The sequence below is a fragment of the Podarcis cretensis genome (assembly GCF_951804945.1).
Source record: "Podarcis cretensis genome assembly, chromosome: 1".
NCBI lineage: Eukaryota > Metazoa > Chordata > Lepidosauria > Squamata > Lacertidae > Podarcis > Podarcis cretensis.
The window spans coordinates 69,074,695-69,102,614 of record NC_137170.1 but is presented as its reverse complement, the minus strand read 5'-3'; the positions used below and the strand labels follow the sequence as shown (position 1 = coordinate 69,102,614).

General features: G+C 42.0%; 1 protein-coding gene across 8 annotated transcripts in view; it reads left to right on the top strand.

The window, feature by feature from the left end:
- Positions 1-27,920, top strand: part of TEAD1 (TEA domain transcription factor 1) — a 177,264-nt gene that overhangs the window by 133,118 nt on the left and 16,226 nt on the right. For all 8 annotated transcript variants that reach the window (XM_079966636.1, XM_079966635.1, XM_079966642.1 and 5 more), the window contains 5 exons: positions 13,448-13,582; positions 13,810-13,856; positions 16,215-16,276; positions 17,339-17,463; positions 26,702-26,875. In XM_079966636.1, the coding sequence (XP_079822762.1) occupies positions 13,448-13,582; positions 13,810-13,856; positions 16,215-16,276; positions 17,339-17,463; positions 26,702-26,875 (543 nt within the window). The remainder of the gene's footprint in view (positions 1-13,447; positions 13,583-13,809; positions 13,857-16,214; positions 16,277-17,338; positions 17,464-26,701; positions 26,876-27,920) is intronic.

Sequence of the window (27,920 nt, the reverse complement as noted above, 5' to 3'; positions counted from 1 at the left end):
TTTCTGCACTGGCCTCTCTCAATTTTTTTTTTTTTTTAACAACCTTCAAAAATGTTACTTGCTGTGTGCATGTGTACTCCTTTTTAAAGGTTCTTTTTTAAACAAACAAACAAAAAGCATTAACTTAGTGTTTGTACTAAAAGCATTGCAGTTAAATAGGAGTTTTGTGTCTGCACACACATGCAGCTGCAGTTTGATAACTGAGATGGTATATTTCCCACTCCCACCCCCTTGTTATCTGGATTTTAAAAATACTTGCAGGGATTTTAAAATAAATAAATAGATAAAAGAAAACACATTTTCTGATCAGCATTAGATTCCTATCCTACCTCAGGCTATTTTACATTTGTCTGTGATTTCTGGAGATTCTGATTTGCCACATCCACCTTTAAATCACTTGTTACCCAAAGTAAAATGTTGACTCCAGCTATGATCCCCTCAAAGTGAAGCACTTTCATTGGGTTCAGCGGGAGGGTTCGGCATCTGCTCTCGGCTTGAAATCAGTGTGACTTAGGAGTGATTAACTTTGAGTTATGCCCTTTGGGTGAGATCCAGTCTCAGGTCTCCCCATCTGTTTCAAAGAGGAGTGGAAAAGAAAGTGGAAGTCCCATTTGTGTAAATCTGACTGCGATCCTAAACTCACGTATTGGAGAGTAAACTCCACTAAGCACAGTGGGACTTAATTTTGAGTAAACATCTGTAGGATTGGGCTTTTTGATTAGTTTTATCTTTGTAGTTTCCTAAATTGCATAACCTAGGGAAAGATATTAATTGCTTCCCTTAAACTTTAAGAGCGATGACCCCACCCCCCATTTTCTGATTTCTGAGAGGAATGACGAAGTGATAAAAAATGCTTCCGTTGCCAGATTTTTGCACAAAAGAATCCCTGAATGTTCAGTTGTTAGGTTTGGGGTGATTTTTTTTTTTTTTGCTTTGTTTTAATTTTTCAGTAAACTATAGCATCTTCTTGACTATCATCTGAGATCCTACTAATGTTTGTCTGTCTTTTTGCTGAGCTTTTTTGGTTTTTGTTTGTTTAAAGTCACTTGAAAGCAAAAAGCATTTCAGAAAGTGATTATGCTGCCCTAAGTGGTAAACACTGTGGATGTTGCTTGCCGCAATCCTGGAACTGCAATATGTAAATAACAGGCCTGGCTTTGTAACTGTCCTACTTGTCAGGAGCTTTGGGTTTTCAATATGCTGTGGGCAGCATGCTGGCAAGCTTGTATGGCTGTTGGTGGCTGGCTTGTGAGCTGGGCTGGCTGAGCAGTCGCGGTTGGTGAAGAACTAAAGGAACTCTGAAAGTACTGCTTCTTAACCCAAGGTGCAACGATACAGAAGGCTGTAGCATTTTCAGACTATAACTATCCAACTTAATGGCTAAAACTAGGCATCTTAGCGCCTCTTTAGAAAATCAAGCAGTGTACTGACACCATGTACTAAATTAATAGTGGGCACCTGCAGATTCCTTTGTGGAACTGAAGTCAGACATTTCTTAGCATGGGCTACCTGCTTCGATTTCTACCAAAGAGCCTATTCTTAGGATTAAAAGGTTGCAATTCTGCCATGCAGGAAAACCACCCAGGTGTGTTTCTTACCCACACCTAAATATTTAAAAATGCATCGCTTTTAAATTTGAACTTATTTCTTATTGCTTCACTGCCTGTATGATGATGAAGCTTTCTGAAGAGCAAGGCAGCAAAGTAAACACCAATGATACCTGCAAGTTCTTTTTCCTGGTGGGCTCTCTCTCTCTCTCTCCACTGAATTTAGTTTAGTGGTGTTTTCTGTTGAATGCACTGGTTCCATGGAATTTGCTGAAAAAATCTGCTGATACATCTGTCGAGTAATAATTTCTGCCACTCCCACAATGTCAGCATGTACTTAAGCGTAAAGAGACAAGTTGCGGCAGTAAAAGATGCTTTGGGCGATCAGGCACTGATGAAAATTAACCACTGATTATCACAAGTCTTGCTCTCGAGTTTCCTTGTTGTTACAGTGAAAAAATAACTAGGAGATGTTTCTGTGGAAAAGGATTGATGATGATGATGAAGAAGATAACAATATTAATAATAATAATAATAATAACAACCATCTATGAAGTGGCAGTGACTCCACCCATGCAAAATATATTATTTTATGTGAAGTAGAAATTATGTATATGGTCCTTTAGAAAGAAATTGTCAAGAGTCAGATGGTTCGCCAGAACAGAATCCAACCTGATTTTGGGAGTTGGTATGAGGTTTGTACTTTCTCTCCCTGTCATCCTCCTCAGTGCTATCATAATTATAACAATGGAACTGGGCTATCCGCATTTCCTTGAATATAGGATGTCTTTGACTTGTAGAGTAGAATTTGCTTTATGAGATTCTATTGCAGGGGACCTACAAGCATAGGCTCTCTTTTATATTATGTCAGCACAGTGTATGCAAAGACAACAGAAGAATGTGGTAGGGGCAGGAGAGGGAAAGTGTGAGACCATCTCCCAAATTCACACAGACAGTTCTGGTGACTGAGTAGGTCTTACTCAGCCCAGGTTGTTATATGACTGCTTATTTCTAGCTCCTGTGGGTTGAGTGGAAAAAAGTAGTGACTAATGATGTGCCAAAAAATTAACTTGCATTTTTACCAAAGGGGAGACAAATTTTCAGTGAAATTCTATAGGTAGGGTGTGAAATTTTTCTCTTGCTTGCCTTACAATTGCCAAGCACCATTTGTGAGTGCCATTTCATTCATTCTACAAATAATCTCACCATTGTTCTGCACTCTGCAACCTTCTTGGGTTCTGCTGGCTTCAATTAAAGTCCAGGGAAGATGTCATGAGGTAACAACTTCTTAGGGTATTGATAAAGCGGGATATCAAATCCAAACTACTACTTCTTCTTCTTTATTGTAAAGAAGAGACCTCTGCCACCTTGCAGGGAACCAGGCAGAGGGCCTTCTTGGTAGTGGCACCCAATCTGTGGGACACCATCCCACCAGATGTCAAAGAGAAAAATAACTACCAAACTTTTAGAAGACATCTGAATGCAGCCCTGTTTAGGGAAGCTTTTAATGTTTAATAGGTTATTGTATTTTAGTGTTTTGCTCAAAGCCACCCAGAGTGGCTGGGGAAACCCAGCCAGATGGGCGGGGTATAAATAATAAATTATTATTATTATTATTATTATTATTATTATTATTATTATTGCTGAATGATAACTCAAGATCAGATCCCTGCACATACAGGAATTCAAAAATGCATTGAGAATGGGGGGTGGTGGAATTGAAGCTTCATTCTTAGGGAAAGAAAACTTTTGAGAAATTGAATGACAGTTCCAGCACAGTACTAGAAATGGCACACAGCTAATTGTACCAAGCCTCTTCCCGAGTTGGTGCAGATTAGGTGGGAGACTGAGGTAGCAGTGCCTACTCTCGGTCTGCCTGCAGCACCAGGTTTAGCACTGAGTACATTTACTTTTGCACTACCAGTCCTTCTAAGGAGTAGTGTCCCCTTGCAGTTCTTTTGGGACACATCAGCCAAGATATTATCAAACCTATTCAATTACTTTGTAAAATCAGAGAAGATAGAGACTTTGGCTTTCTGTGAAGATGCAAAGTCTCATACAAGTTTTGACTTCCTCTGTAAGCCTCTGTATGAAGCAGAGGCCACCATGACTAGGGATGAAAATAGACTTTTGCTAAAAGCTTATTCTGCACATGTGCAGAACTTTAGTTTGCATTCTGAGCTGTAGTATGTCTTCAGGGAAATACAAATTGAGTCATACAGCAAAATGTTAAAAACTGGACAAATCTGTATTCTGAATTTGATAATTCTGAACTTCAGCAGTGTCCCCATTTCTGACAGATGACGACTGTTCAACTAGTGCATTGTTCACTTGGCATCATGCAATCAGACAGAATAATGCATGAGGGCAGTGGGATCAAGTGTCTCTCTCCAATTTATGACATTTTATGTCCCGCAGAAGATCTGAATAGAATGTATTCACAATAATGGCCCATGTTCAGACTTTATTTGTATCTGTGTGGGCTTTTTCTGATCTGCTGAATATCTCAATGTTGCTAGTGATGTGATCCTGCAGCATACTGTTCCCTGTAAGTGCCATGTTATAGGAGCAGGGCAATGTGCAGCTTCAACATCCTTGCTTCAGGGGATCTAGGAAATCTAGAAATGCCACTGAAGCAGATATGGAAAACTAGCCCTTACCCTAGGTGTGGAGATAAGCAGAATCAAAGAGGGGAAACAGCAAACCCATCCTCTCTAGTTATGATACCCAAGGGAGAAACAGAAGTGGCCAATCCAACAGTTGCCATCTCAGTTAACACAAGCTCAGACATACGATGCTTGATAGGCCATAACTTGTCACATAGCCATCATGTTCAATCCACATGTGCACGGAAACAAGCTCGTCTTGCAGGGGGTCAGGGAAGATTTCAGCAAGCTGTTCCAAGTGCTTTCTATGGGCAGCTACTGGGTTCTGTGGGAGCTGCAACCCAGTATCAAAGGGCTAATGAAGAAATGATGAGAACCATTGGGGGTTATCCCAAGTAGTACTAAGTGGTGCCTCTCATCATCACAAGGATTTCTACTTGCACAATGGGACTTCCCCTTCTTTCCTCCCCTGCACAACTCCTAAATTTGTTCCAGGATCCAGGGCGTGTGTGAGGGAAGCAGAGGGAGGCAAGTCCTGTTGCACAAGCAGAAATTCTAGGATATTTTGCCCAAGCATCATAATGTATTATGGTCAAGTCCCAGAATATAAAAACCAAAGGCCAAATGATAAATGGCTTAAATACAAACTTAGCTGCCCACAAATGGAACAACTCCATTTGCCCACAAAAGACTGTGGGATAACAGGGTTAAAATCAGAGTGTGGCCTGACTACATATTTTGCCTTAATAATCAAGAAGAATACAGCCAGCTTGAATACATTTTTAATAAATATACATTCAAACAAGCAATTTCTAAAAGTGTTCTAACATGGCAGCAGCTGTACCTTTAGGCACATACTGGAGAGGATGGTTTTTAGGTGCATGGACCTGAGTCTTAAGGAACACATGGTTGTCCTTGCCTTATCTTGCTGTGGGAAACACCTCTGGAACACCCCATATATAGTCTGGAGAAGTCTACACATTCTAACCCAAGTTTGAAAATGTTTCCTTCCAAAGGTGATGGAAACTTCCTCAGTGTTAGTGATGGCAATTTTGATAGTTCAGGAAGAGAATACCACTTAAACTAGGAAATGTCACAACTCTCCCTTTTGCATTGGTGTGTCATAGTGTGTTACTCCTGTAAACATTGGAACAGTTTCATACTTGGGGGGGAAAGATATCTCTCCCCAAAAGATCTGAGCAGGTGTATGGATATTAACAGAGTATTTTGTACTAGAGATAACAAGATATTTGGCTTTGATTTCCAGTATTCATTAGCATGTAAGCTTAAAATTCATTCAAGGAAGCCAAAAAAAATATTAAAAATGCCTACAGTTTGCATGTATGTGGTGCTTTAAAATCCATTAGTGTACATTCCGTGCTGCCTGCATGTAAAAAGAAAATACTGTTGACAGTTAGGTTGCTAAAGATAGCTCTATAGAGCCTTTTCCTTTTTCTTGTTTTTAATAAATGAACAATGATAAAAGCCTTGGAAAATTCCCTTTGATGTGAATGAAGTCTTCTGCATTTTGAGATACAATAAGATGGATTAATTGCTCCTCATTAGGCAGCAAGTTGGAATAGCTTTGAATGTGGGTTCTCTTTTAGCATTAGCTATTGCCTGGCTGAAATAGCCGGCTTTTGTATTTACTACTGTCTTCTCTAATAATAAGCAAATTGGAGATCATGGCTACAATTATTCAACTGTCTTTTGCCCAGTACAATTGTATACTTCCATGGTTTGTTTTTTTTAGCTCCAGCAAATAATTTCAGAGGTTATTCTAATCAATACAGTCTAAATGCAGAACTAAGATTTGTAAAATTACTTATTAGAAAACTGTTTTATGCTAGTATTTCATGCTTTACTGTAAAATTCATTTTAAGAGCAAATTGCAGCTTCTTTGCCTGAACATTTTTTAAAGTAATGTTTTGTTAGATGTCTATGTGGGTTTTAATGAAAATATGTAATACCACATAATTTATGCTGTTGATTTTTTAAAATGCACATTATCCCTTCTTTTAATTATACGAAGAATATATTTTGAAAAGTTATATTGCATATCTCTTTCATTTCCCTGGGATACAAAATCATTTTGAGTAGGTTGCTTAGGCTCAATAAATTATTTCGAAGTGCACATTAGTTTTAGAACAGATGATAAACATAAGTTGCTGATTTCTTGCCTTTAAAAAATCCATTCCAACCTATTTTACCACAGATTTAAAAAAAATGGAATGACCACATTTGGACATCATGCTTGTCTGTAGTTTAGTTTAGTTTAGTTTAGTTTTTTAAAGCTGTAATTAACATTAAGCACATTTGTTAGTTTAGATGATACAACAAACTTTGGCTAAGCAAAAATGGAAGCAGCAGTTTCCAAACCCTTCTGTACCAGAAAATGGGAAGGGAGGAAGGGTGCTAGTCAGAGGCTTGCAGAAGTTTGTATACAGCAAACTAAACTATGGTGGATGTAACATGGCCAGCATGTTAATCTTTTAGGGCATTTGCTTCAAAACCAATTGGCACTCAAGGAAACACAGGGCTCGATTCATTAAAAGATATAATAGCATTGTAGAGTTGGGAGGGAACAAGTGTAAATGTTGGTTTACATTTAATTTTAATATATCCCATATCTGTTAATGTTCTCTAATGACTTGCAACTTGAAAACAAGTAGTAAACAAAGTAGTAAACAATAAAATTATTAATCATGAACATATTACACTCAGCTTCATAACAGATGCAGCCTCAAGAGTTTTGTCGAATGCATAGGGTGACCATCAGCACCTTGTGCTCTGTACAAGCACCTTGATTCCTGTTTTCCTCAGCTCCAAAGCTCTTTTTGTGTTTTACACACATGCCCCCATCTCCCCTCCCCTTTTATTATGTACATTATCATTCTTTAAGATGGATTGCCTTCCCTTTAGCTTTTGCTCAGGGTGCATTGTATTTTGTAGTTCAGAATTAAAAAAAAGATGAAAGGGGGACCCATAAGGAAGTTTTATAAAATTCCATAATGAGGAGAAGAGATGGATCAAGAGGCATCTTACCTACGCTCCTTCACAACCTTAGAATTTGGGATCACCCAATGAAAATTATTGTTAGAGTATGTGTGACAGACAGAGCAATTACTCACAAAGTGCATTTATAAGGGGATGAGATAAATTTGTGGAGTGCAAGTCTTATCTGTGGCTATCCACCATAATCATTAAATGACACTTTCTGTTACAGAGAAACAGAAAAAATAGAACTCTGAATATAAGATACTGGAGATACACAGTGGGGAGAGGGCTGTTGTGTTTAGTCCAGGCATAGGCAAACTCCGGCCCGCCAAATGTTTGGGACTACAACTCCCATCATCCCTGACCACTGGTCCTGTTAGCTAGGGATGATGGGAATTGTAGTCCCAAACGTCTGGAGGGTCGGAGTTTACCTATGCCTGGTTTAGTCACTGCTTATGAACTGGTCACAACTGGTACATCTCAATGAGCAGGAAACCCTCTCTCTGAACCAAAGATCACCCCTCTCTTCCAAGAACCTGCTTTATAGCCCCTACTTGCCCAGCATCCTCCTTTCTTTCTGTCCACCTGCAACAATTGTTCCTGCTGTTCTGCCTACTCCCATCTGCAGTGCTCATTACTACTCTATTTTTCATGCAGTTGGCCACTCATAACCATTCATTTTCAAATAAATCTTTCTTCACAAGCTCTTTCTTACGTTTGGCTTCACACGTAGAGGAAACACGTGGGAAAGAGAGCAGGATAGTGGCAGAAGACCCCCACCACCTGACCTTTGTGCATCGGGCAAACGGTAGCAATGGGGTTTCTCTGTTTGTAGACCCTTTCCAATCATCAGGAACCCTGCACGATTAGGCTTCCAGAAAAAATTCTGTGTGTGCCACTTTGTGCACATAGAAACCACACATCACAGATCTGGAGAGCACAGGGAGTGGAGTGGAGTGAAGTGAGCTCTTGGGATCCTCTCTCTCCTCCACACGTTCACAGGTGAAGCCAAACCAGGGGCAACTGCTTGGACAGAAAGGCAATGCCATTGGGTTTACAGTCATACCTTGGATCTCAAACGCCTTGGCTCCTAACAAATCGGCTCCCAAACAATTGAAACCCAGAAGTGAGTGTTCCGGTTTTCGAACGATTTTCAAAAGCTGAACGTCTTCCGCGGCTTCCGATTGGCTGTAGCCTTGGCTTTCGAATGGTTCTGGGAGTCAAACAGACTCCTGGAACGCGTTCCGTTCAAGAACCAAAGTACGACTGTACCCGCTTTCTTTCTTTTTAACCAACTTATCCCAGCCTAGGCATCCATCCCATCTCTTCTGGCCATTTATGTGAGAACATCATCCACAAACTACTTTCTCTATCCACATATTTTATTGGGAGTCCATGCCTCACATGTGATACCCTCCAAATTCTCTCCCAGAAGTAGGAGGGACTTTTTTTAGGGAACAAGGCTGTGTAGATAATTACTTGGGCGGCGATCATTTTTCTTGGGGAACCGTATTGCAATGGTCCCTGTATGTCTAAATATGAAAACTACCTCTCAGTTTAGTCAAGAATTTAGCTATTGCTAAATTTATGGATCAAAAATGACAAAATACGGAAGCAAATAAAGCCCCGCCCCTTTTTTGGAAAAGAACGTATTGCAAGAAACATTCAAGGCCTGTTTCAGGGTCACCTTGGGGGAATGCTTGCCTGTTCCAAGGTTTCAAAGATCAATACTAGATGAGAGTCAGCCAAGGAACACTTTACTGTAAACAACAGGAAAATGATGTTAGCATTACTAGCACCAGAAGCCAATCATGGCACTTGAAGGCAAACTAATCTAAACAAATTCTGCTCCACATTTGCCTAGTGACTGCATAATTTTGCGTGACTACAATTAAGCTATTTCGTATTTACTGCAGCATAACTGACAGTGGAAACACACACCCGTTTTCTTAGGAAGTCAAGGTCTTGATCGCTTGTGTTCATTAAAGATCCCAGTGCACTCAGAGGTGGAAAATACGGGTGTTAAGTCATGTATCTTGGCCAAATTCCAGTTTCAGTAATTACTACTAATCTGCCTGCCTAAATTCCCCATCCAGTTTTAATTGGATGTAGTCTTCTTCACTAGCTGCTCAGACTGTCATGTAGCATTTTAATGTGTGATTAATCAGTTGTTATGAGTTACATCAGAAATAGCTGCATATGAGTGAGGAAGGTAAAGCTTCCTTTTCATTATGTAGGGTTGATAATAAAATCAGAGGATTTGAAGAGACCCTAAATTCTACCTAGTCCTAACCATGCCCTGTAATATGCTGGAATATGCCTTTTTTATACACCATATTTTATTTTACAAATTAGCCATTTAATCCAGATAATAGTGGGTCATAAGTTATTCTGGAACAAACAAACCACACCTTTCCTGGGGTTCCCTCAGACAAGAAATGATTTAAGACTCCAAACAAGTAAGAAATTTTACCACCCCGATTTTTCATTCTACTGAATAGAAAATTTCTTTCCAAAAGGACACACTTTTTTATGTACATTCTGCAGTTATGTTAGCTGTTCTGCCCTACTCACACCCAACATACACAGATACATATAAAATGTATATGCACATATCTATTTGTTAAATTTTGACCAAATGGAATGCAAATACAATGGCATGTAATTAAAAGAAATGATAAAACAGCTGTTATAAATTTCTCGAATAATATAATCCTTCACTTGACCTCAGTTTCATTGATCCACAAAGGAATTATATAGCCCCTCGGGGTCTGTCCATGCTTGTGCAGCAAAAGCTCTCTTTGGGAACGAAAAAGGAATATGGACATGTGACATTGCTCCTCCAATTGGCAGGCAACCTGAAGCTTCTGGGCTGGTCAGGCGCTTGGCCCTCTCTTGCTCTGCCTGGTTACGGAATGGAAGCTTCAAGCTTCATTCTTGGCATGAGTGCCACTGGCCCAGCCATGACACTAACAGATGTACAGTCGCCGAGTGCTGCCTGTGATACAAGAAAACAAAGCAGAGTCCTCTTTTATCATTATAAATCTGGTCGAAAGAGGCAGTTTCGTTTCATTTTTCACTCTGAAGAGTTCCTTGCTAACTATTTGGAATAATAATGCAAGACCCAAAAACCTCAGGAATCGAAAAATAGGTCAAGCAGTTGGCATAATTGTTTGAATAAGTTGATTTCTCACTCTACGGCATCCCCGCTGCTGCTAAAAGCCGGGTTTCTTCAGCAGCCATATTGCTCTCAGCCAGTTCCCCTGTGACTCTGGAAGAGCAGGCTACAGATGGGTCCACAGGTGTTAATGTCGCTTCTCGAAGCATTAACACCTGATCAGGTTTCCGCTTGAATTCTGCTCAGGATTTTTTTGGGGGGCGGGGGGAGATACCTCTGAGAGCAGCTGCTCCCCTTGCCACCCATACCCCCAGCAAACCAGCATAAAATAGGCAACCTGTAATAGTTTTATTACAGCAGTTTCCACAGCTTTTTAAATGGGGACCTAAGAGCTGCCAAGCTGATCATTTAATTTTATCAGCGTGGTAGGCATTAATACAATTAGTCCTTTTCTTCTTTTGATGAATCAGTTCCTTGGTGAAAATTAATAATAACTGTTAAACTCTGTGTACGAAATGACTAGGAACACCTTCCAATTTTAATTGTGCTAGAGCATATTTTGCTAAGAAACTACACTTGTACAGAAGCATTTTAACAAACTTTTTGTTGTTGCATCCAGGTAACAAGCATGGTAAGTATTATTTTTCAGTAAAGCAAGTGTTACATACTTCAGCTGTGCTTGGCAGGCTCCCCCCCCCTTTTCTTTCTTTTTTTTTCTTTTAGCTAGCTTTAACTGTACTGTTAGCCTCTGCTGTTTCTAAAGGAGCTGTTGAAATGAAGAAGCTGCTCAACTTCTCATTACGGGCTTTGGGGGGAATTATGTGTGCGGATTCGTATACCATATTGGATGGCATGCTTTCCTGGCTAGCATGCTTGCGATTTTGCTTGTAACAATGAATCTGCCTCTTAGCGCTTGTGTTCCTTTATCGTTCAGTCTTATACCCAAAGTTTAGCTTTCGCCCAAAACATTTTTTCCTTCAAAGCAAGAGGAACTTGGGGCGTGGAATGTATAAATAAGGCTGCTACAGAATTCTGCTGAAGCCAGATTTGTTCGTACCAAGGGAATGGTTCCCTAGAAAGACCTGGAGGTCCATGGTACGGTTTCCCATGCCTTGCCAGTATCTTCTTACCCAATGGGACCCCAAATCCAGGGCTTACAGGCCGCTTCACAGAGAGCCGCCCACAGGAGCCACCTCCCTGCACTGTGGTCCCATATGGTGATGGTGGAGGTGAGGGAGCTTGGTGTGTGAATGCTGGGAAATGCTAGGGAAAGTGAGGCCAGGGAAATGCACCTTCCTTGCACAGTTGACTTCCTTCGCTTAGTTCTGTTATTCACAAGCAGCCACCAAGTGACATGTAGGCCCTGTACAGTTGTGCAGCCAAGTATTCAAATCTAAGGCTAGACGTACTATGGCAGGCCTGTATAGGATTTGAGTACCTTCCTACAAGGGCTTCATTGTGTTTGGGTTGTGTCTAGCTTCCTTAGCATGAGCCTTTGGAATAGGGTGAGAGAGAAATATAAAACTGCTGCCTGGTTAACTCCCAAAGGTCATTTACTTCAGGGCTGGGACCTGAGCTTCTATGGACTGTATACTTTCAAGCCTCAGAGCCCTCTTCAGTTTTTTACTCGGCATAAGCGCCAGGAGCTTAGCAAGCTGCCCTTGCTTGCTCATGAGAGCTGTGCCTGCTGTACTTTAGACTCCACTACTTCCCAGCTCCAGCCACCTACTTCAGGGGTCCTGCTCTGCAGATCACACCCTCTCACATCTAAATCATGGTGCACCTGGCCATGGTTCTGGCTTGACCCTGGAATGGCTGATAATTGGGATTGGGGATAACCAGGGCTACCTTTAGACCAAGGTTTCCCAAACTTGGATCTCAAGCTCTTTTTGGACTACAGTCCCCATAATCCCAGACCACTGGTCCTGCTAGCTAGGGATGATGGGGGTTGTAGTCCAGAAACAGAGACCTAAGTTGGAAAACTGCATTAGAACAAGCCCACCACTGATTTTGAACAGTATCATTTATAGATTGAGCATTGTTATAAAATAAACCTATTTAGCATTTAGTATCATAAATAGTATATGTAGTAACATATATGGAAACCAGTATGTCCCAAGTATTTCTGGGGTTCCTACTTCACCAGGTGTCGGTGTGGAGCCTTTAAAGGTACAGTCAGACCTAAGGAAAGCTTGCTTTCAACAGAAGCCTTAAGTACAGGTTTAAATCTCTGCTGCTGAAAGCAATAGGCTTTAAAAGTATTTAACTTTGGCTGGATTAAATCCTCTGGTTCAGTTTTCCACAACTTTAATAGGCACCAGCAGTAGCTTAGCACTACAGCATGTGTGAAATATTGTGCAGTGCACGCCTTGCCTTGCCCTGCCTTCCTATTCTCCTTCCAGCCTCTTAGAGTGAAGTGTGGCCTTTAAAGCAACAGGCTTCCTTCTCCCGAGCTCTTGAAGAGAGGGCTGTTAAAGAGAAGCCAGGCAGATTCCAGAAATACCTAAAAATCCTTATAGATGTTAGTTGCAGGGTCTCAGGTTCCCATCTGGTTGCAATCAGTGACATCATTTGTTTCCTACATTAATAACCCACCTTTCTTCTGTCATGGGGCCCACGGCTGCTTACATGCAAGTCCCAGGTAGTCTCACCTGCAGGCAGTGACCAGAGCCAAACCTGCTTAGCTTCAGCAAGACAGTAGCCTCAGCTGCCTTCAGATCATTACCCCTATCAGGGCTGTTGTGTATTTAGGCAAATCTCTATTATGAACTAGTCACCTGATTTTGTTGCTGCTGTTGTGTTCCTGTTTGGGCTCAACAAAGACTTTCAAATGATGGTTCAGACTCTGTTCTGGTTTGTGGGGAGGGGTGAGGAATAAAGTTCAGTCCTGGATTAAATTCTAGCTGACTTCCAACCGATTTGCAGTAGGGAATTGTATTCATACTTAAACCAAGTCATGATAATATGGAGCAGAGAACTTTACCCTGAGGAAATCCAAATGTATTTTACCCCTTGTGCTACATTCCCACCCCCCTGCATGGTATGCTTTTATTTTTCACATTTCCTGTGCCTTAAAAAAAAAATATTAATTTTAGCATATGTGCTTCCTAGCTGTGCTTGCTTGGTGTGATTTGTTGTGGCCAGTCTATTAATGAATGCCTGTAATTGTCATGTTGAAGGATCAGACTGCAAAGGACAAAGCACTCCAGCACATGGCCGCTATGTCATCAGCTCAAATAGTATCTGCAACAGCGATTCACAATAAGTTGGGCCTGCCAGGAATTCCCCGTCCGACGTTTCCTGGAGCACCTGGAGTAAGTTAATTGGCTGCAATAAAAAAGTACATTTCAGAACAATGATTGGTAGGAAATGAAGGATGGATCAATTAATTTCTCTATAAAATGTACTTCCCCCTTCCCTTATAAAATTATTTAGTGGAAAATATATATAGGAAATGTGCCCTGAAAGAGAGCAGTTGAAAAAAGTTTTGTGTGTTAAAATAAAAATATTTTATTTTATTTTATTTTTTACTCCCATGCAGTTTTGGCCAGGGATGATACAAACAGGACAGCCTGGATCTTCACAAGAGTAAGTGATGGAAAACGAGACTGAGCACCACTGTTTTCACTTGTTTGTATGTATATGTTGCAGTACACATTGGTAGGTATGTGTTCATTTGAATGCATGTGTATATCCAAAAATGATGTGTACCTAGCCAGAGGAATTCAATCCCAGAGGCTATGACTAAAGAACGTAATGAGTGTGGCAGTGGTGGCATGGGAAATAGATGAAGAATTTGTGTGACCAGAATGCTTTCTATACTTAATACTAGTTTTCCAGCACATTTACCCAGTCACCACAGTGCCCGTTAATGAGGATTAAAACAAAGGCTGTTTCAATTAGGGTCAGTGGTGGGATACTCAAGCTGTACAGAAATTAGCCTCACCTCTACATCCAATGAGATTAGGAGCAGATTTTAGGATTTCAGGAAGGGATGTGTTTCTATTTGGACCACAACCCTGGGGAGTGGGGCTAGGTTAATCCCTCATATATCATGGTCCAGATACTTTTCTGCCCCCTCTCCCCACCCCAGCTGCTATATAAAGAACAAAAGTCAGGTATGGTAAATGCTTGCATCCATTTAATATTACATCTGGTTTGGTCCTGGAAAACCCCATGCTTCATTGATCCTTGATCTTGGATCAAGTTTATTACCCCCAGGGTCAAGGAAATTCCTTGATTCAAATAACCAAGGCTTCGTACAAACTGCCTTCAAAGCACTCTCCCTCACCTGCTGCCTCCCCCAAAACTGGGAGCTGTAATTCTGTGAGGGGTAATGTACAGTTCCCAGGTTCCTTTGGTGGTTCTTTTAATGTGTGGTGTTTACACAGCCTGGGGCAGCATTTGGTATCCTATGGTCCTCCAAATGTTTTGGTCTACATATCCCATCAGCCCTGGCCAGCACAACTGTGCTATACATCTGTACTGACTGGAGTTGTAGTCCTAAACATCTGAGGGGCACCAGGTTGGCAAAGGCTGACCTGTGCCTCAGCTCAGGCACTAATTCGTGCATATTGTGGGCGGGATTTGACTAATGAGTCCAATCAGCATAAGCCTTTCCACTTGCACAACAGGGCTTTCTTTCCTCTGTCCCCCAGGGAAAAAAAGGTATGTGTGTGTGTGTGTGTGTGTGTGTGTGTGTGTAAAAGAAACCCCCCCCCCCGGAACAGTGTGTGGGTTGAGGAGAGGGGGGATTGTTCCATCTGGCAAGCCGAAATGCTTCCCCTGACTGAATGTTTTCCTCAGTAGAACAATGAATTACTGTATTGGCCCGAATATAAGACTCACCCGCAAATAAGCCGCACTTTTAAAATTGAAGGAGGGAAGAGAAAAAGAGACAGTCCCAGGCTGCTTCCGGGGGAGGGGGGGAAGAGCCGCACTGCTTTGCCACCGGCCTTCCCCCCTTTTTTCTGGCAGCTTGAGGGAGGCTTGGGAGGTTACTCCCTGGGGGGAAGCCGTGCCACTTTGCCAACGGCCTCCCCAAGAGCAGCCCGGCAGTGTGGCGCAATGGCGCGCAGCCTGCCTGCTGCTCCCAAGCCTCCCCAGAGCTGTTGGGGGAAAGGGAAAGTCACAAATATAAACCACATTTTAACTTTTCGCTGTCAGAATTTGGAGGGAAAGTGTGGCTTATATTCGGACCAATATGGTACTCCCATTGTACATTTACATGCCTCTTCTTGGCCACTTCAAGCGCTTTGGCTCAACAGCGGCTAATAAACTTTAAACAAACAAATGGATGCGCACAGTCCTGAGGACCACTTCCAATCACACTCTTTGTGATGGCAGAGAATCATGTCCCAAACATTCTGAAGGCCAGTCACTAGGAAGGGCTTCCACACTTCCCCAGCACAGCTTTGTGTATTTCTTGATTTGACCAATGAACCAAAATATTAGCGGCAAGCAGCTATGGAGCCAAAAAAGGGGGCAGGGAATGGATTTGGTGGCCCTCAGGTGGGCCACTGGCTCATACACATTGAGGTGCCAATCTGAAGTTGCTGAGCAAGGAGAGAGGATTCCTCCATTTTTAATCTGTGTTTGTTCCTCAGGACTGCAACTGTTTAATTTCTACACTACACTCGTCCCAGGATGGACTAGCTTTAGATGAGGCTTCCTCAACCTCGGCCCTCCAGATGTTTTGAGACTACAGTTCCCATTATCCCTGACCACTGGTCCTGCTAGCTAGGGATCATGGGAGTTGTAGGCCAAAAACATCTGGAGGGCCAAGGTTGAGGAAGCCTGCTGTAGACCATTAATTCAGACTAAGAAATACTGCTCTAAAAGAAGGTTTACACTGTTGTCTTTACTAGATAGAAAATGTGCTTTCTTGTTACTGTTATTAAATACTTCAGTTAATATCTGACTTCATTGTCCAATGGTTTATTTCAGCATAAAGCCATTTGTCCAGCAAGCCTACCCTATACAGCCAACTGTCGCAACTCCCATTTCAGGTAACAATTACAGATTTATCCGTTTGTTTAGATTTTTTTTGGACCCACTCCGTATTTAGTGCCTGGCACAGGTTGCAGCCTTTAATTACATCTACAGAAGGGAGTTGGGTAGTCTCATTGGTCATCTACCTTAGATGAATGTATTTGTGAGTTTGTGTATTCAATATTTATCTATGCAGAGATGATGGAATATGCATGCAAATCATCTAACCCACATCTACTTTTAGAGCCATAGTGGCATTACCTATTCCAGAATTCCTCACTGTAGGAACATCTGTGAAGAAATGGCACATTTCTTTGTGCTTTCTAAATCTAAAACCATACCCTTTGGCCTCATATGCAATAAACTAAAGGAATATAAAATCATTTGATTGACTTTATCTTAAAATGATTATTGACTTCATTAAGATTGGTCTCCTTGGCTCTTATGTATACAAACATTCCCAGTAATGAATGGCATATCTTTCAGAGTTGCATCAGTCTTGGACTACTTCATTTATACTTATTTTACTGAGGTTTCTGTGATTATTTTAATGTTTTCCTGTAAAGTGTTGTCTAATTACCATATTTACTTGAGTCTAATGCACCATCAAATTTAACGCACACCTCAATTTTCAGATCCTTGAAACGAAACAAAAAAAGTATTTGCTGGCGAATGTAAATGTGCCATCGAATCTAATGCCCACCTTAATTTTTGCAATGTAATTTGGCCAAAAAAAGTGAGCATTAGATTCGAGTAAATACGGTATTATAGAAGGAACTGCATAGTCCTGATACATCAAATACAATATATTGGATAGGCTTTTCTTTTGTTTACAAAGAAGAATGTAATATTTGAGGGAGGAAACATCAATATAATTTTAACAACAAGTAAAACACAAATGTTATAAATGTAAAATAACCACATTTCCAAGCAATTGAGAACGAGCTTAAAAGTAGTTGAATTTTAACAGTTATAATAAAATAGGCTGGCATCAAGTTTTCTTCATCCACAATAATAAATAATACAATGCAATCATAATCTAAAACTAGCAAAGACGTTGCTGATCATTTATACTTCAGGGTTTGAACCTGCATCGGCTCCAGCCCCCTCAGTTCCTGCTTGGCAAGGTCGATCTATTGGAACAACTAAACTCAGATTGGTGGAATTTTCAGCTTTTCTTGAACAACAAAGAGATCCAGATTCTGTAAGTATTACCCTGAATTACGTAAATATCCTTTATAGCAGTCGTTGTGCCTCTTTACTCTTGCAGTTTTGTATCACATCTTTTCACTAATGCAATGCAAACATCTGCTTGTACCATGGAAACTTCTAAATCACATGTTCTGTTTGTGTGATCAACAGGGATGGTTCATGGTGCCCCGCACAAGTCCTAGAATATACTCTAGCTGCTTTCAAGGAATAGTGTATATGAATTTATGTTGTTTGTTTTTGTAATCAGCATTAAGGCATTGAGAAGACTTCAGCTATCTATATCTATCTATCTATCATCTATATATCTATAATAGCACAGAGATTCGGTGAACTTAGAAGGCTGAGGGTGATAATATTTTCAGTGTCAATTGTCATCTTGGTTTCATTTTGCAGGGGGGGGGCATGTTAAACCTGCTGCTTTATGCAGATTTTATTTCTTTATGAAAAGTGAATGCACTTATGAAAAACCTGGAAAACGAAACCTTTCTTTGCTTCAAATACCTTGCAAAATACAATAGTCTGTAGAGTGGAGCCTCATCTTATGCTTTCTATAACTCTTTTCTGGGAACAATTGAATGTATGTATCCTTGCAAGTAGGCATTATCGATAAAGTGTTTTCCTACAATAATGATCAGAGACATACTGTGGCAACCTTACATCAGAGTACTCTTCATAGCAATAAGGCTATGAGCGGAAAATAGCACAACAGTACAGAAATTAAGATGCACAATATGGTTGCTTTTTCAATGCTGCTGTTCAACATGTTGAATGAAGTTTAGCTTTCAATGTAGGCATGACTTTCCCCTTAGAAGACAACATACAACTATTGAAACAGAGCCTTTTGGAGACAGATGTTTACACTGATTGTCTACGTGCTGAAAAGGCTTTTGATTCAGGTCTTGCATTTCACACCTGAAAGCTCAAGCCTCTCCGGCTGTATAGATGTACTTGATTGGCTGAAATAGGTGACTTGGTTTTACCTGATCATCGCATCCTAATCGGGTCTCAGCATTCTCTTGAACGTGGAATTTACTGAGTTTTTGCCATCCGCTGTTGTGGTGATATGGCCAAAAAGTCACTAAGAAAACATAGGGTGGGGGTGGTTTGTGAAGCAGAGTAGAAGTTTCTCCGTTGTTCACCAGCTGAAATACAAGGCCAAGGATAGAAACACAGCAAGCAGTGTTTGTTTCCTTTTTCATGTCATTGAAAAGAGATTTATAAGAGATTGCATGCCAGCTGGAGGGTTTAGAGCAGCTATGTCGAACATCTGGCTCTCCAATTGCTGGACTACAACTCCCATCAGCGCCAGCAAACATTGCCAGGGATGGGGGTGAAGGGAGCTTTACTTCAGTAGCATTTGGAAGGCCAAAGGTTCACCACACCTGGTTTAGAGGTGTAGGTACTCCATGACCAAACCGCACACTTACCCTCCTCCTAGTGGTGCAGCAATAAAATTGTCAGCATGTTTGCAAAGCTAAACAGGGTCTGTTATGGTTTCAAATTGGGTGGGGGACTGCGTGTTGAGATTCCTGCATTGCAGGGGGGTTGGACTGGATGACCCTGGGGGTCCCTTCCAACTCTACCATTCTATTTCCAGAGATGATGTCATTGAGCCAAATCTAATGGTGTGCTTACATAATCCATGAAGCTGGAAAAGCTACCTACCCCTCACACGAGCAGGCATGGGTCATTCCAGTGGCGTAGCGTGGGGGGTGCAGGGGGGGCTGGCCACACCAGGCGCAACATCTGGGGGTTAGGGTTAGGGGGCGCAAATCCACGGGTTAGGGGGCGCAAATCCACAGGTTAGGGAGCGCAAATTACTTGCCCCGGGTGCTGACAACCCACGCTACGCCACTGGGTCATTCGCATCCTTGTTCCATATGGGGAAACTGCTGGTCACAGCCACGGCTCAGGGTCAGAGCATCTGCCTTGTATGCTGAAGGTATCAGGTTCAATTCCTAGTATCTCCCACATAGGGCTGTGTATGCCTCATGTCCTGTAACTGCTCTGTCAGTCACTGTAGAGAATACTGATAATGTTACGCACAGGGACGGTGAACTTAATGGCTTCTCATCAAAGCATCAGGATTATAGCCATTACTTTCTCCACATTAGCCAAAAATTTAGAGAGAGCAAAGCGGGGTTGCCCTTTGCTAATGTTAACCTGCTTTAAGATTAGGGAGCATAAGGTTGGTGTGGATTTTCCATTGTTGCTAAGATGCGTTTGATAAAGTAGCTACTACTTTGGAATAAAGGCAGCAATCTGATGTGGACACTGATGTGGGAACAAGTCCCTTGGAACTCAGTGCGACCTACTTCTGAGTAAGCGTGTACAAGATTGCACCATGAATAAAGTTTGCAGTTTTAGCTCCCTCTGCTGGTTCTGCTTCAGCAGGTCGTTAGAAGACCTTGTTTCCATATTTTCATTTTCTAAAGAGGAAAATGTTATGTGCAGTCCTAAGAGCCGTAATGATCAGTGAGGGCAGTGGTACTGACATGGCATCCAGTCCCTGGCATTGCTGTGGCTTACCAGAAGGACAGGTCACAATAGACAGCACATGGTCCTACTAGTTTGGGCCTTCTACTGTCTCCTAAAACCAAACGGTAGAAGGTGGCAGGAAAACCGCAATCTGATCACCAGACTCTTCTTTTTGGAAAATGGAGGCAGGGAATAATCTGGACTGGGTCTATGGCCTTATCGGAGTGGTGCTTTTAACTCTCTTCCCTGCAGCTTTTTCTCAGTCTGAATCCCTCTCCCAATTCCAGTGGGCTTGTATGTATGTCTGGAATTGGATTAACAGCATGGAAAGAAAGGGTTAAAACTCCCTCTGCACCACAGCCTCCATCCCAATTGCTCTCCGTGGCTGCATTTGCCCTTTCAGAGGCACACAGAATCTCTGAAATGCATTTGGACTAGCAATAAAATGCAGTTGAAATACAATTGGAACAGCAAACGTACTGTACCTTACATTTTGTCATAAGGTTTCTTAGCATTATGTTGTGGTGACAGGGTAGTTCTTGTTGATGTTTTTATTGACTTTCCATGCACAAGAGGGTTCAAACTGAAGCACATCAGGATCCTTCAACATATATATAATGAAACACTTGCACTGTTTGAAGTTTTCCACCCTGCTTGTTGCGTTTTGAATGGGATGGCAGTTTTAAATAAAACACATTATTATGATATGCTTAATTGTATGTTAGCAAGTAAAACAAATGTAGGTGATTTGTCTTTGTTTTGCCACAGCTTGTATGTTAGCATCCCCTGACACCAGCAATTTGTCTTGGTTCCTTTGAATTCCTAAATGGATTATAATTTCTTTTTCTCCTGGTATTATTTGACAAGAGCCATTTTTCATGGCCTTACAGGCAGCATTCTTCAAATACGAGAGAGTTCAGTAAGAGGCAGCCATCTCAAAGCTACAGAGGTTACTTTAGATAGTACGGGTGAAACAGTCCGTGAATGTATGTTCTCAAGTTCTTTCTTAAACTTCTTTCTTAAAAACAAGCACAAGGGCCATAACATCAAAATGTTAAAGGAATCTCAGTCCTGAACCCTTAAGTACTGGGGTGGGCAATTTTCTCCTTAAACATGACCTTCTACAAACCTAGCATATAAGACGCAGAAAGGATAATGATGTAAATGAAAGGTATTTGTTGTATTTTCTGAGCTTCTACTGAAAACTGAGTTGTACGAGGTATTGTTACTGAAGCTTTCAAGTGCAATCCTGGAAAAGTGAGGAAGAAGGGAGTCATGCCCCACCCCGAGTGTACATCAATGCTCCAGGCTGCAGCCCACCACACTGAAGAGATCCTCCACTTGTCTGGCTGTGGCGTTCAGCCACCCATGTGCCATGTTCTCTGTCGGAAGTAAGAGAAATGGTCCTTAGCTTTTCACTGCATCGAGAGGAGGAAGAGAGGCCAGAAGTGGGGTCTGCAGCAGTCAGAATGGGATGGACAGGGTGGAAAGGCGTAGCCTGGACTGGCTTTTCCTCTCCCCTCAGTTGCCCCTTTATGACACAGCCTTTTGTGAAGGGCTTTGACCCTCACTCGCCATCTGTCACTGATCAGCATGCAAGTTGAGAAGTCTGCTCCCTTATTTCTGCTTATTTCTGCTTCTTTGCCCATTCAGAGCCTGCGTGCTCCTCTTCTCCAGGGTGTGGAGGAGATTAAGACTGTGTTCTTTTAAGTGTGAGTGATCTCATAAGTGGTGTACAGTTGTCTCTAAACCAACATGAGTTCTTCTTTTTTTGGAAAAAAGTCTATTCATTTAATGCCTACTACATTGTCATTGTCGTTCATTAGAAACATGCCGTGACTGAAGGGATTAGTCATCATTCTGTTTAGTGTAGGAATTACAGTAACATAAGGAGCAAATAATCACACATGCAATGTCAAAATAAACATTTATGTCCTTCGAATATTGTGAGATGATGCCATACCATCTGTCCCTCTGAAACATGTTGAAATTTTTGCTGTTGCTGCAGCAGCATCTGGTACTTTTGGCAAGATCAGCAAACAACTGTAGTAGCTCCACAGCTGCCTTTAACTTTGCTTTGGATTTGAAAAGAACACTGTCTTTTGCAATGTGTCTCTTAGGTTTCTAAGTCAGAAGTTTAACAACACAATCATATTGTGACTTTCAGTCTTTTTCTCCATTGCCCCACTAAACTCTATATGCAGGACTTGCAGGACTCATGTGTAGGTCTGCACTGTGTATAAGGAATTCTGTGCCCACAAAAATGAAACATGAGTTTTTGAGAACTTTTCTCCCACTCCCTGAATTGACCTTCATAGAAAAACTTACTAAATAAAGCAGAAGGGAAGTACATTCCGAGTTGGTGAGGTTGCTAAGAGCATACACTATGAGCCAGGATGGACTGGGTTTATATATCACATGTATGTATCTTGTCATTCTCAGCAAACTATATACAATACAGGGATCAGATTCATTATGGCTGAAGATACAGAATGCAGCAATCTTGTTTTGAAGCTAAGCTCATCCTATGTATGCTGTCTTAAGTTTCACGGAAGGAAAGTAAGATATAAATGTAGTAAATAAGACAGACCTACTTCACAGGATTGCAGGGAAGATTCCTGCGATAATGTTGGTTGGTTAACATCTGTCTGTTTCAGAGGCAATGGAGGAGTGCGCCTTTGGGGGTGAAGTCAAACTGTTGCATAGGTACCTTGGGGAGGATAGCACCCCCCAATATTTCTAATGAAAGGGCTGGTCTCTCCCAAGTTCCATGGTGGCTGCGCATGCATGTCCTAGGATGTGCTTGTGTCACACACACGAATGATGTCAGTTTGCAATCACAATGCGCTGACATTGCAATCTCTGTGGCAGCCCTGAACTGTTGGAAGGTTGCAGCTTCTGCTGTGATAATGCGTGTGAAATACTTTGTACACTCTAAAGCATTGCATAAATGTTGTTACCATTGCATAAATGTTGTTACCACCTTATTCCTAGAGAATATTCTGCAATGACAAGTCAAAAGGAAAAGCTCCTAGAAATCAAGGTGATTTTCAGAAGGAAGCTGTAAGAATTATTTAGGCAATATATCCCTAATTTGTGATTGTTCCAACTTCTGACCGGCTTGAGGTCCTTAGATGGTGCAACATTTTACCATTTCCCATATTCTTAACTTCAGAGGTCTAAGGTATTGTTGAGAAGAAGTCCAGTCCAGAAGTACAGCTATTTCAATATAGATGGTTTTAGGAGAGCGATTTGAAGCTCCTCCTAATTTAAATTGCGGTGTTACAGAGGTACAGTTTGGTGTATACATAAAAACTTTTACATACATAGTTTTAGACGTGAGTTTTAAAGAGGATAACAAGCTTGTTGCTTTTGTAGTTGGCATCTCAAGCAAGATGGTAAAGCTAGCAATTGTGCAGATGCTGTATGGTAATTACTTATTGTTACAGAATAGGACGATAATTACTGTAATTCTTGTGTAACTGATCGGTATGCAAGTTAAGCCTGCCCTTTCAAAAGCTTTTACTCATAAGCATTCATTCATTTATTCATTCATTCATGTGTTTGCTCATTCATGCATTCACTCCCTCCATTCATTTGTTTATGAACTCTACTATTTAAAGAAGAAACACCCTTTTTGGCTGATGCTACCCCTCTGGTCTGTAAGCAAAGACTGGATAGGTTTTCCACTTGTATTTGGAGGTAACATAATTCAGGTTATTATGAAAGAGGAGTTTGGACAAAAATATTCCTAATTGATTGAAAAGCTGTGGGACTAGCTCATAATTGAACGAATTGAATTTAGATCTGATATAGTGTTAAATCCTGACTTGGAAGGGAAGCTACTAAAATATGACAATGCTGGCTGCAGGTACAGATTAATATGTTTTCTCTGTTTTACTCTACCTTTTATCATGTGAGATTATTTTAAGTAGTTAACTGGTAGACAGATTCCTAAGGATGTAACAAGGGCCCTGTTGGATCAGACCAAAGGACCATCTTGTTCAGCATTCTGTTCCTTCAGTGCTCAACCAGATGCCTATGGGAAGTCCACAAGCAAGACATTGGGTCGCCTATGGGTGTTTTTGCAAAGCAAAGAAACTGTTGTAGACAACACACACAAGCCACAGTCAAGCACAACTTATTACTGTGTATTTCATGTATGAATATAATAAAAAATAATGTATTCAACTGTGTGTGTGTGTGTGTGTGTGTGTGTGTGTGTGTGTTAAGAACCATTTAAAAAACAGCAGCAGCATGGACATAAAACCAATTCAGAGCCAATGCAGTTTTCAGTTGGGATAAAGATCTCCATTTGGTTTGCTGAAAGAGAAACACCTTCAGCAGGTTTCAAAAAGACAATAGGGAAGGTCTTACCTAATATATAATTGGAGGAGGTTTCATTGGGTAGGTGCCACCACATGAAAGACACTGTGCAGAATGAATCAGCAGTGGAGCGTGTATCTATGCCGCCCGGGGCAGGTGCCTATGTGTGCCCATTACTGGGGCAGGGTCAGTGATCAGTTGTGTATGTAGGGGATGAGGCTATATTTTAGGTATTCAGATCACAAGCTGTATAGCTCTTTGTATGCCAATACCAGCATATTGAACTTAGTTTGACAGCTAACTAGTAGCCAGGCAAGTTCTTTCAGCAATATGATGGTGGTATTCCATCCCAGTCAGCAGTTGAGCAGCTGCATTCTGCACCAGCTTCATCTTCTAGAGCAGCGCCACAACTGTTCTGCCGACCATGGTTCGTAAAAAGCACTCTTGGCCACTGAGGTCCCCATGGCCTCTAGCAACAGATGGATCCAGGAGCACTCTAGACTATGAATCTGGCCCTTCCAAAGCAGGCAGTTGACCGATTATCCAGACTCTGGAATCACCCACCCACAGTGCCATGATGGCCAGGATTCAGAGTCAGTTTATCAGCTCTCATCCAGCTCACCATCAAGCCCAGGCCACCAGTTCAGGGCTTGCAAGCCCTCTTCGGATTCAGATGTTGCACAGAAATATTCTATTGGTTACAACTTAATTCTGTTTTCAAGCCTAAATTCAGCAACTAGGGAAGGCCTCCGCAGGTGCCACCATTGATGATCCCTTCATTAGGGACAATAAGACCTAATCAGCTACTTATTATTTATCTCACCAGTGGCCATGCTTTTTGACAAATGAGCAACAAGTCCAAAATATAAGAGCCTCCACCCCCCCTTAAATTCTCTGCAAAACAGAGATGCAGCCTAGAACCTCAATGCCACTGTCACGAAAAGGGTTGATCTAATAATTTACAAACTTTCTATCCTGTCAACTATATTTAATATCCATCTATACTCATACAGCTAAAGACAAATAAAGCTTGTCAAGTCAATAGAACAATTCTTTACGTAGCGAGGGTCCCATGACCTAGTCTGGGGGCACATGACATAATGAAAACTAAACTGGTCAAACCTCCATGTGTGTTGCCTTGTGCGCCATGAAAGAAAGATAGAATACAGTGGTACCTCGGGTTACATACGCTTCAGATTACATACGCTTCAGGTTACAGACTCCGCTAACCCAGAAATAGTACCTCAGATTAAGAACTTTGCTTCAGGATGAGAACAGAAATTGTGCTCCGGCAGCACAGCGGCAGCAGGAGGCCCCATTAGCTAAAGTGGTGCTTCAGGTTAAGAACAGTTTCAGGTTAAGAACGGACCTCCGGAACGAATTAAGTACGTAACCAGAGGTAAAAGGTAAAGGTAAAGGTACCCCTGCCCGTACGGGCCAGTCTTGACAGACTCTGGGGTTGTGCGCCCATCTCACTTAAGAGGCCAGGGGCCAGCGCTGTCCGAAGACACCTCCGGGTCACGTGGCCAGCGTGACATCGCTGCTCTGGCGAGCCAGAGCCGCACACGGAAACGCCGTTTACCTTCCCGCTGGTAAGCGGTCCCTATTTATCTACTTGCACCCGGAGGTGCTTTCGAACTGCTAGGTTGGCAGGCGCTGGGACCGAGCAGCGGGAGCGCACCCCGCCGCAGGGATTCGAACCGCCGACCTTTCAATCGGCAAGTCCTAGGCGCTGAGGCTTTAACCCACAGCACCACCTGCGTCCCAACCAGAGGTACCACTGTATAGATAAATGCAGGCTTTTGAAGAGGGACTTCACAAATCAGTGTCCAGGCATTTCAGTTTTATATCCAATTAAAAACTGCAAACTGTTGTCTACCTCCTGTTTTTCTTAGCATCTGTTGTACAGAAATCAGACTTAACTTCATCACCTTCAAAGCAAGTTTGTGAAAAATCTTCCTGCTGTGCTTCCTTTCAGCTGTGCCGTGACTTTGCCTCCAGCCTACCAAGCTGGTGAGGCAGGCAGAAGTCAGACTCTGCTGTCTCAGTCCAGAGGTGGCTCCTAAAGCCTGTGCCACTTCTGCTGGTCACCTGTAGTTCATCCATTCTGTTTTTAATCCTCATTTTTCTGCACAGAAACCCGAGATTTAGAACAGGCATAGGCGGATTCCCTCACACCAAGTTTCATGACTGATTGTTTGCACTGCATTCCATTTCAGGACACCGAATCACCTATTTTCCTGTTTTCCTTCTGATTTTAGCATGCACATTTATTTATTACATGGAATAATAAATAAATCCTCTAGGTATTGTGCAAACAGAAAAAGCATAAAACCCCGACAAATGCAAAGATATGTTATTTGCATTAGAAATGCAAAGTTCTTATGACATCAGTAATAATGCTTTTTATTTCTTTACTTCCACAGTATAACAAACACCTCTTTGTGCACATTGGGCATGCCAACCATTCTTACAGCGATCCATTGCTGGAATCGGTAGACATTCGCCAGATTTATGACAAATTCCCTGAAAAGAAGGGCGGCTTGAAGGAACTGTTTGGAAAAGGACCTCAGAATGCCTTCTTCCTCGTAAAATTTTGGGTGAGATATTCAAAATATTCTGCTGTTGCTGTTTTCCTAAATGTTCTATTATCTTTCTCATGGTATGAAGAAGGCGGATAGAGAAAATTCCCCTTCATCTCTCATCGCACTAGAACACGTATAGGCAAACTCAGCCCTCCAGATGTTTTGGGACTACAACTCCCATCATCCCTGACCAATGGTCCTGTTAGCTAGGGATGATGGGAGCTGTAGTCCCAAAACATCTGGAGGGTGGAGTTTGCCTATGCCTTCACTAGAACTTGGAGACATCCTACGAAGCTGAATATTGAAAGATGACAGAGACACAAAAGAAAGCACATAGTTAAACTATGGAATTCAGGAGGCAGTGATAGCCTTGGATGATTTTAAAAGAGAACGCGGGTGGCGCTGTGGGTTAAACCACAGAGCCTAGGACTTGCTGATCAGAAGGTCGGTGGTTCGAATCCCCTTAGCGGGGTGAGCTCCCGTCGCTCGGTCCCTGCTCCTGCCAACCTAGCAGTTCAAAAGCACGTCAAAGTGCAAGTAGATAAATAGGTACTGCTCCAGGGGGAAGGTAAATGGCGTTTCCGTGCGCTGCTCTGGTTCGCCAGAAGTGGCTTAGTCATGCTGGCCACATGACCCGGAAGCTGTACGCCGGCTCCCTCGGCCAATAAAGCGAGATGAGCGCCGCAACCCCAGAGTCAGTCATGACTGGACCTAATGGTCAGGGGTCCCTTTACCTTTATGCAAATTCATGGAGGGCAGGGCTATCAGTGGCTGCTAACCTTAATGACTATGTTCTACATCTGTTCTTGAAGGCAGCATGCTTCTGAATACCATTTTCTAGAGACCGCAGAAGGGGGGGCAGGTGCTGTGGTGTTCAGGTCCTGCTTGCTAGTTTCCTATAGGCATCTGGATGGCCACTGTGAGAACAGGATGCTGGACTAGATGGGCCTGATCCAGCCATGCTCTTCTTATGTTCTAATGTACTTTCTTGGCTGGTGTAGGAAAAGTGGGTGGAGGGACACTTTTCTCTCAAAACGCTAGAACTTTGGGTCATCCAATA